The 10,491-nt window shown below is 37.6% G+C and overlaps 1 protein-coding gene across 3 annotated transcripts; it reads right to left on the reverse strand.

Moving 5' to 3' along the window:
• Positions 1 to 200: 200 nt before the first annotated feature.
• Positions 201 to 7,159, reverse strand: SUV39H1 (SUV39H1 histone lysine methyltransferase). 3 transcript variants are annotated; one of them, XM_070935104.1, is made up of 6 exons: positions 7,074 to 7,159; positions 3,658 to 3,803; positions 2,681 to 3,346; positions 1,793 to 1,939; positions 1,567 to 1,696; positions 201 to 1,067 (listed from the first exon to the last, which is right to left on the reverse strand). In XM_070935104.1, exons 1-6 carry the CDS (start codon positions 7,099 to 7,101, stop codon positions 931 to 933), a joined length of 1,254 nt encoding a protein of 417 aa, XP_070791205.1. In that variant the 5' UTR covers positions 7,102 to 7,159; the 3' UTR covers positions 201 to 930. The 3 variants fall into 3 exon arrangements, with proteins under 3 accessions (XP_070791205.1, XP_070791206.1, XP_070791204.1); XM_070935105.1 differs by lacking the exon at positions 1,793 to 1,939; XM_070935103.1 differs by having other exon boundaries at positions 1,567 to 1,939.
• Positions 7,160 to 10,491: the final 3,332 nt, after the last annotated feature.

The raw sequence follows: 10,491 nt of genomic DNA on the forward strand, positions 1-10,491 counted from the left end.
CAACTCAGATTACATGTTTCTCCCATTTCTGTTAGACTAAAGCTGCTTCTAAAGCCTATTCTCTTTACATTATTACTGCAGTGGATTTTTTAAAAAAAATGAACAGTAAGTTATAAAACACAAAATAAAGAATCCAGACAACTAATTCAGTTCAGCAGTCATAATTCAATAACTTCATAACATCTTCCAAAATACAGCTATCTCCAGAAGCTAGTTTTTGCCCCAACCCATTAAAAAAAATTTAAAACATTTTCTTTAAAAACAAATGCATTAATTAAAAAAGGCGACATTGTTGCTTTTTCAGATTGCATAGAGCTTCACTCCATGATGGGTTTTAAGTGCGACTTCAAGTAGCAATTATGTAAAGATTGACAGCAGTCATATGGCACACTGAGGTAATACAAAATCTGTGCACAGGGAGAAGAAAACGGCTTTGATTTCCCACCTACCAGTAAGGTGGCTAGGAAGTGCTTCTTACAGAAAATTAAGATTTTTGTCCTTCAGAAAAAAATAAAAAAGTAGCTTGTTTCTTGTCTTTGTATTTAAGGCTTTAAACAGTAAGTTGTAGTTGAGGTTCAGATAAGATAAGCACAGATTTATGAATGGAGTTCTGTTCTATGCTGTATTTTTTTCCAGCAAGCATCTCAGCAGCAAGATGAAGTCAAGCAACCTGTCCACCTACTGAGGAGACTGCCCCACACCCATGTTTCCATAAGAATACTCTGATCAGGCAATCAGAAACAGCCAAGTTAGTGCTACATAGCACAAGACATGTGGATTATTGCCCTCTTGCAGTTCTAAGCTTTTATCATTTGTTCTTCAAGCAGGTAAGTTCCTGACTCTTAGCCTCTGTCTGCAATCTTTCAACAACCAGTTTGGACTTCCAATCCAGGCTTTACAAGGCATCTTCCAAGAAAAACTAGCAAAGAACTAGAAAAGATATTTTCGACAAGATTCTGTGCCACATTTACACTCAATTCGCATCCGCTTCTTCGGTGAGCCAGCAAGACTTCCCACAAGGCCAAAATTAGAGTCCATCCTTGTGCTTTCTGCATTTACTGGATCCACTGTGGAAGACATTTATCTAGCATCAAATTTCATAACCAATGTCTCTTCATTTGATAACAAAGCTTATTCGCTCAAAGACTAAACTTGAAATTATGGTCCTTTAACTCTTAACATATTACTTTAAGAAACAAAACCGGAAGCAACTTGCACATAACATAGAAACAATCTTTTAGAACAGTGCTTCTCAATCTTTTCTTCACCACAAAGCCCCTTTAAATACCTTTAGTGGCCACAAAACATGGCCACTTTAGTTTAGTCCCAAACTAAAGATTTAAATCATAAATTTCTTCGTGCCTTCACAGACCCCCTGTGATATTATCGCAGCCCCCCAAGGATCTGTGGACCACAGGTTAGGAACCACTGTTTGAGCAAACATTAAGTCCAACCAGAATTTAGAATAGTTGAAAATAGGAACTTCTTTCCTAAATCCTATCTCCCAAGTTCACTATGGCAAATCGCAAATTATCTCAAATTCTCCCCAAATTTCTCCTTTCTTACCTTGCATATTATAGTCAAAGGTGAGCTCTTCCCCAACTCTGATAGGTCGAGTAGCAAAGAAAGCAATGCGTGGCAGTCGTTCATCCAAATTTTCAATGAAAACATTATACACCTGTAGATTGGGGTTGCACTGGAAGCAGAGAATGCCAGGTTGAGTGAAAAATGAAACAAATTTTGCCCTGAATATTATTGAGTACAAGGCTCCCTCATTAATTATTGCACTTACACTGTGATTAACAAAATGTGAAATGTTGCCGTAATAGGCAGCATCTACTGTGTATACATCTTCTACGTAGTCCAAGTCAAACAGATAAGTGGCACCCTGTCGGTCATAGATCTGACCCCGTCTCTCAGCTTCCTCTGATGTGATAATCTGGAAATTATGTGGAAGAAATAAAAATCTAAAGTCTATAAAATAAAAAGTCTACTTTTGCTTATGATTCTTATCATATACTACCGGTATCCCTCTGCATTTTTGGATTTCTAGGGGGGATATTTTCAGTTGCTTTGCTGTGCTGAATATATCCTAACACACTCTAAATGTGTTTGTGTTGTTATCATTTTGATTAATGGAAAGACGTGAAAATACTCCCAAATTCCCATAGAATATAAATTATTTATTTTGATAATCAAACTCTTAGTTTAAATGAAATGAACATGTTGGACAGGTCTATTGTGCTACTTTCATCCATTCAAGCTCCTATATGCCACAAATCCAGCAGGAGGCTCCAAAATATTTCCCAGCTACTGCTGTAGTGCTCACTATGATCAGAAGTGCTTTCAACTGCTAACCTAACTGAGATAATTAGCTAACAAGATCTGTGTATTAACTTTCTTCTTTTTTCCAATTAGTTAAACCATATAAATTACGAGATCAAACATCTTTTCCCAGACGCATGGGAAATTGAAATTAAAAGATTACTCTTATATATGCCTCACGTCACTATAACTTGTTAAACCATGGTTTAGCACAGTATGGATTCAGTCTGCTCTGAATAAAGAATTGTAAATATACAGCTAATACCGTACCTACTTTTATCTGGTATGATTTGGAGCAGATTCCATCTGGATTCTGAATCAATAAAATTTATGTATCGTACTGGCTCAGCCTTACCTCTCCAACATATTCCATGACAAAGCTATGCTTGCGAATCTTCTCCAATGTACGTACACCCCAGCCACGTCCATTATCTGTCCGGAAAATGCAAAGGTCATAACAAATGCCCCTCTGTACTACACGGTTTGGGCAATCAATACCACAGTTGCAGCGAGAATTGCACTCATAGATTGGCATGCCAGCCTTGATCTTTACTTGGCCCAACTCATTATAGGCAAATTTATGGTGTGAAGCGCCAGGACAGCATCCTCCTGCTGCTTCTGACAGACAGTCTGAACATTCACAGCCTACAGCCATCTGGTTGAGAGTGATACCATCTCCAACTTTATATTCACTGATGTAGACAAAGTCCCGGGGAGGCCCATCCAAGTCCACCTCATTTTCTACCACAATTCGTCCCTTGTGGTTGCGCTTGGCATTAAGCTCATATTCCCAATGCTGCAAAGCTCGCCTCTGTTTGGCCTTCTGAACCAAATAATTGGAAATTCCTTGATCAAGTAAGCGCATATTCTTTTTGAACTTGCTACCACGCCGGATCAATGCCTGTTCTAGGTCCCTGTGGAATTGCTTGAGTATACTGATACATCGCAAATTCTTTCGGGGCTCCCAGGTATTCTCTGAATCAGAATAGCCCCGCCACTTCACCAGGTAGAACTCCTCATCCTGAGTAAAATAACAGAGCAAACTGTAAGTCTACCATTTTACAATTTTCTTCCTAGAAAAAAGCCCAGAAAATGACATTCCATAGAATTTCTTCACTAAAACAAAAATCCAAGGATATAATCCAGGTAGCATTTCCATCATCCTATCATTCCCAATTTCTTAAGCAAAAGAACACTGGTTAAAAGGAGGATAACAGAAAGAAGGAAAGTATAAATTATGAAAATGTCAATACAGCTACTCTGTCAACAGACACTTGGTGAAGGTCATATAAAACGAAAGATTAAAACTATGGGCAAATCCAAGAAACTCACCCGGATTTTCTTATAATCACATAGATATTCTACTTCAAAATCACTGAGGTTTCTTTTAGTAATGCCCAAGGAAGGGCAACACACCTTCTCCAATCGACAAAGATCCTGGAGATTGGACAAAGTTGACTTGCAGCAAACAGTACACTCTATGGAGGATAAGAGTAGACATTCACTGTTAAAATATAGTTTACTTTCAAAAAATATTAAGTGTTATCTGAATAGCCCTGCAAAACATACTAACCAAAATAATTACAGGAAAGATTTCTTTATATTTAGCCTGACACATATTACAGAGATATAGAGAACAGCAGAAAGAATATTTCAAAACAGCCATGTGACAATAATTTTCAGTACCCTAGTTATTAAAATAAAAATGGGTTAAGAAACGTCTGGGCTAATTGGTAAATTCATTCATGTAATGATGATATACAGTAAATTGGCTGTTTAGGGCAACAAAAAAATGATTCCCCAAATGACATAGGCTGAAATTAAAGCATTATGAGCTGTGTTCAATTCTAATGTAAGAATTAAATAATTTGAATCTAAGAATTTAAATTCATCTAGATTTTGTATTGTTCAGCTTCCAAATCTTAAAGAGAGTTTTATTAAAGTAAATCTTGCTAGGCTTATGTTTGCAGATTGCTGTATTCAATTATTCACCTTTGAATTCACAGCAAAAGTTGTATTTACTTGTCTCAAAGGTGCTTTTTCAAGAGGCAACTGGACTTTCTTGTTTTTCTTTGAAGACATTTTGTTTCTAATCCAAGCAGCTTTTTCAGCTGTGACTAGATGGTGGGGAATGGAAAGATTTATACTCCTTGCAGACAACTAGTCGTTTGCATTCTTTTAGAGAGGTGTTGAGGTCACCTGGAGGTTTATCTGTGTCATCAGTCACCTGAATATTGCAAATGGGTATTGAGCTTTCTTGGAACTGTTGAAAGAACCATGTTGTAGACTGCTGATAGATGATGTGGTATCCCTTCCCCTCTTTTGACAATGATATCATACTACATCATCTACTGGTATCTCCAGCCTAAAACACAGTCCTTTCAACAGTTCCAAGAAGGCTCAACACCCATTTGCAATACTCAGGGGACCCTAACAGCAGATAAACCTCCAGGTGGCTTCAATGCCTATCTAAAAGAATGCAAATGACCAGCTGTCTGCAAGGAGGATAAATCCTTCCATTCCTCTCCATCCAGTCAGAACTGAAGAAGCTTCTCGGATGAGAAGTGAAACATCTTCAAAGAAAAACAAGAAAGTCCTGATGAATAACTGAACTTTAGATGTCCAAGTCATTTTTTATACAGAGCCTAACATATTTAAAAACTAGAAAAAGAATTACTTCTCATTTTATAAAGAAAGAACCTAAAATAAAAGCATATATTTTTAGGGAACTCTTTCAGAGAATTATTCTTTATATTGTACGTAACATTTTCACAACCCACTGGAATTTCCAAAATGGGCTAATATCCTAAAAAGTCTGTCAAATAAAATAAGACAAACATATATAATTTTTGTGATTTTTTTTCCAGCACTCTAGTTCAAATTCACCATTCTAGAATTAGAATAACCAAATCCTACATTTATCAAGATTTAAGAAATTTACAAAACCATCAAGCTGCTTCATTCAAATGCTTTGTTTTTCACTTAAAGAATCCTAATTCTTTTTACAAAGGTAATATCACTAGATGAAAGGCTAGCACAACTTCAGATAGATAAAGGTGAGATCTGATTATAATTACCTGTAACACATTGTTATCTACTCCAAACTCTTGGGCAAGCTATAAAATGCAACATATCTAACTTTGGTAGTGACAACTGCATTTTAAACAACCTTGTGTCAGTAGCATGAATATACATATGTTGAAATGTAAGCAAGATGAGGGTCATTTCACTCAACCATATGTACTGAGAGATGTCTCAATAGAATTCAATTCACATTTAACATAGTAAATACACACGCACACTGTATGTTATATTTACATTTATTTTAAATGTTTCTGCTACTCATTCCCCAAGACTTGAGCAGTTATCAGAAACATCCTAAGGAAAAATACTTCAATAAAAATAAACTCACTAAACAAAATAATTTTAAAAAGCTCAACAGCATCATAAAGGATTAAAAAAAATACTAAATTATGTATCCGCCAATTCATCCCAGCAGTGAAAGCATGTCTTCATCCTGGGCAGGATAGAAAAGCCAAGTCTTTTAAGTGCTGTTTTGAAACCCAGGAAGGAAAAGATAAGATTAAATCTCCATAGAGAGGGAATTCCAAAACATGAGGGTGATTTTAAAAAACATAAATCTCCTAGTTACTGTAAGATGGCATTCTCAGAATTGCCATACTAAAATGATACACCAAACATACGTTTATCAAGAAGAGCATGTTATCATTTGCTGTTTCTACTAAAATATATGAATATAAATTGAATAAAAAGATGTAAGAAAAATAAAATATCATAAATTACTTAACATCTCCATGTGGTTTCAGTTCTAAGCCTACTCAACAGATGTTGAGATTTGTGGCTCTTCAACCAACACATCTACAAGTCTAATCTAAAGTAGAGTTGTTTATGCAGCACTGCCTAAACTAGTGTATTAATTTCTAAAGCCTGAGTTTCATACAAAAATCAGATTTTTCGATGACAGGTCTGTCTTGTTCATTACGGATCTGAGAGTCATTCTGGAAGCCTTTCCAGCAGAAAAACAGGCAAAATATGCTTTAGGGGGGAAAAAAGCACTAAGTCTGACAGGGCAGAAGCTTGAAATGAGTATTGCCTTCAGTCACTTCGTTCTGTGAGGAAAAATTTATTCCAGAACGAATTTATTTCCTCCCGCAAAGCGAGGTGCTGCTGCTCTTCGACTACGCGCAACAAGGTTGTTCTTAAGGAACGGGAAGCCCAAGAATGAAAGTATACAAAAGGTGAGGGAAAACGAAGGACCAAACCAGGGAAAAAGGGGTTCTTTTTTTTTTTTTTAAACGAAGTAAGGAAATAGTGCCGGGGAAACAAGCAGAGAAATCACTGTAGAAAGTCAACGTGCTGGAGTGACTTTCGCGGCGCGAGTCCGTGGGATCCACGCTTCTCCCTCGTGATCCTTTCCTTTTTTTTTTTTTTTTCCTCAGCTCACCGCGCGATCATTTACCTTAACTCGCTCGCGGCGCGAGGCAACCGAATGGCCGCGCCACGTACGCCGAGTCGCCGCTCTTCCTCTTCTTCCTCCTCCACCTCCCCCCTTCTCCCCCACCCCCCATAACGGTCGTTGCCGAATGCCGCCTCAGCCACGCGCTCGCCAGAACGCGGCGGAGGCGGCCACGGGCTGCTCCCTTCGCGGCAACTCGCGCTTCCCGCTCGATTCAACTCTCGCCGCCTCGCTCCACAACGCCCGGCGCGCTCTTGCTTGTTTCGCTCACCTTTTAAATTTTCCGCCATCTTGAACATTTTTTTTTATTTCCCTCCACCCACCGAGGCTGCCAGAAAGTTTTCATCTCCCAAGAAAGGGAGCTGGAGGCGGATCCAGGCAACCTCCGAAGCTTCGCCCTTTGAGGAACGGGCTCTCGGGCCAATGGGGGGCGCGGTGGCTCTCTTAGGCCCCACCCTACTAAGGCCTTTTACGGGTTTCTTTTCTGACTCGCTTCGTTTCCTCCCGCCGGGCATGAGGTTTTGGTTGCCGCTCGGCGCGAACGAAAAATAAAACTTTGGCACCGCCTCCCGGCGCTGTTCAAAGCTGAAGCGTGTGGTAGCTTGGCCTTTTCGAAACGTTGGTCTCTGACTCGTTTTCCTTTTCTTGCTCGTACAGGAGGAGATATGAAATGGGAATGGGGTACAAAAACGAATTATTCAAATTGACAGCTTCTTTTGTCCCTAAGAAAGTTACACTTGAGTACGAGGGTATCTAAAAACAAAACATTTGTTTTGTAGAACAAAACATGCATTTATGCTATAATAAGGAAATTGGCGGGGTGGGAACGGATTATGTTCACGTTATTGATCCTAATCGTTTATGAGGCAGTTTCTGGATATGTTTAAAATGCCAACCCTTGTTTCCTGACTACGTTTCCTTTTTGCCATACAGCCATGGAAAAACCATGAATTTAGAAGACGTAACTCAACAATTGGGGCTGGAAGAAAGGAACATCTTGCAGCTAGAGAGCCCACTTAAATTAATTAAGCATTGTTTGTACATTGTACATTCATTGGGGAATAAATTAGGGAACAAATGTTATATTGGTTGTGGTTGCCTACTTCCCCTCCCCCCACTTCTTTACAATCATTAAATATTTTCTAACATCCATTTATTCTTTAAAACTTACTATTTTTCTATAGTACTTTTCTCAGTTTCAGCCCAACTAGTGAAAGGTATACATTGCTGATCAATACCATTTTCCCTAATATAGACAGATCTAATCAAATTACATTTTGTTACTAAAAATAATACTTGGTAATTACCAAAAGTTGTTTGGTAGCAACTTGATTCCAGAAAGTTTTCTCAGCTAGCAAAATAATATTGTAGGCAGAAAGCAGCAAATAAAATATTCCGTGTAGAATAGAGAAACTTTACGCTATGCAGGTAGTCTTCAACCTACAACCACAATTGAGTCCCAAAATTTCTGTTGCTAAGTGAGAAAGTTAAGTGAATTTTGCCCCATATTATAAACTTTCTTGGCATAGTTTTTAAGTGAATGACTAGTTGTTAAATTAGTGTAACAGTTTAGTGAATCTGACTTCCCCATTGACTGATTTTTAGAAGGTTGCAAAAGGTGATCACATGACCCTGGAACAGTGCAACCGTCATAAATATGAACCAGTTGCCCAGCTTCTGAATTTTGATCATGTGACCATGGGGAAGCCGCAACAGTCATAAGTGAAAAAGTCATAGGTCACTTTTTCAGTGCCTTTGTAACTGAATGGTCACTAAATGAAGTGCTGTAAGTCGAGGACTACTTGTAAATGCACACTTCACATGCACACAGAGCTTCACTAAAACTTCTATTTTATAACCCAAATCTGTTCGATTTTGAGCAGTTCTTTTTTTTCATGGAATATTGTTACAATTTCAAAGACAACAGGCAGAGTATATCTAACTTCTTGGGCAATTTTTGATCAGGAAAATGTGTATCCTAACTCTTGGTATATTGGTTATTATTTTATTTATTTATTTAATTTGATTTGTATGCTGCCCTGTTTCCATGGGACTCAGGGCGGCTCACAACAATTAAGAAATACAATCCCAATCCAATAAAAAACATGTTAAAAATACATATTTTTATATAAAGTATAAAAAATTAAATAAATAAATAAATAAATAAATAAATAAAATATTAAACCCATAAAATACATTTAAAATAATCAAAACCCCATCAGTCCAGGCTGGGCAATTTGAACAGCCATGTTTTTAGTTCGCGGCGGAAAGTGCGAAGGTCACGGGCCAACCGCAGCCCCAGGGGGAATTGATTCCAAAGGGTGGGTGCGCCCACAGAGAAAGCTCTACCTCTGGGGGTCGCCAGCCGACATTGTTTAGCCGACGGCACCCTGAGTAGGCCTTCCCTGTGAGAACGCACCGGGAGATGGGAAGCTGTTGCTGGTTGCAGATAGTCCGACTTAAACTTAAAGCACTGATCAAGCCATTACCTATTAAATCTGGCATTTCCTATTTGTAGCACTACTCTTGCCTCTTTTGCCCTCAAATCAAAAATAAAGTCTAAAGTAGTTTTATTCCATTTGAAGCCATCAAACAGTATTAGCATGAAACTTGTATTGTTTCCTCAAATTACAGTTAAATATTCTAATGGACTGGTAAAAATATAATCCAATAAATACAGATGGCATTATACCGGGGAAGTCTCCCCTGGAGAAATGCTGCTTCCCATTTTGTGTTTTTTAAAATTTTATAGAAGAAATATAGCCAATTGGTTTATTTACCAGCTTTGGGGGCAGATGGTAGTGATAGAAACCTATGCCTATATATAAGGATTCAGATAACCAAATTACCATCACAATTATCTTTTTGCATCACAGTCCGTGTTTGTTACTAAAAGTTTGTGAAATAGTACAATCTGATTTCCCCATCTCTTCAAATAATTATGAAATCTTAATTTGCCCCACCCAGCTTGGTCTCATGAGTGCTGAGATCCATTTTTAAAATGTCTTAACTGGCACTGAGCTGGTAGTGAAATATTTGCTGGTAACTCATTTTCAACTGGTCAGGACAATCTTGCTCCAGTCCTCTATTACCATTTGATCTTTGGGTTGTTTTTTTAACTCCTTGTGTTTCTTTATCTCCCTGATCTGACTCTGCAAAATTGGATAGTTATCTTTACCATTCAGTGTTAGAACTGCATGATCTTCTCAATTGTAAAAATTATGAATAAATTGCTATATTTTCAGCAGCTGTCTGGAAGAATTCAGCACTCTGAGACTAATGCCATCTGACAGATAGAAAAAAATGGAATCCTGTTGTAAATCAGTCTTCAAAGACTTTTGTTATATTAGGTTGAAAAGAGGCATTTCTTTACAACTGAGGTATCTCTCCAAAGATTTAAATTGTGTATTTGAATTGAAAAAAATGGATCTTGTGATGGTTGTTTACATTGTCTAAATAGTCTCCATGATGCCAAAATTTCAAAAATTGAACCTGAATTTACTGTGAGGAGCTAGACAAAGTGCAAAAGAGCATCCCAATGCCTTAAATAATATCCAAACTTTTCTACAATTAAAACTATTTTTAAATGGCTAAAATTTTATATCAGAAGAGAATAACATGAAATTTGATAATTTAATTTCAGCCAATATTTTAAAAAGTAGTTGACTCAAATTAAGTTTAGAATGAAT

This window comes from Pituophis catenifer, unplaced genomic scaffold (assembly GCF_029215685.1).
Source record: "Pituophis catenifer annectens isolate HBS135680 unplaced genomic scaffold, rPitCat1.0.hap2 SCAF_2, whole genome shotgun sequence".
In the NCBI taxonomy this organism is placed as follows: domain Eukaryota; kingdom Metazoa; phylum Chordata; class Lepidosauria; order Squamata; family Colubridae; genus Pituophis; species Pituophis catenifer.

Bases quoted from the DNA above. Each gene is read 5' to 3' on its own strand.
- SUV39H1 (XM_070935103.1), bottom strand. From the start codon at position 7,101: ATGTTCAAGATGGCGGAAAATTTAAAAG. The intron at 3,347-3,657 runs GTGAGTTTCTTG...TATTTTACTCAG, and splicing joins GTGATTATAAGAAAATCCGG to GATGAGGAGTTCTACCTGGT. The intron at 1,068-1,566 runs GTAAGAAAGGAG...TGTCTTCCACAG, and splicing joins CTTTGACTATAATATGCAAG to TGGATCCAGTAAATGCAGAA.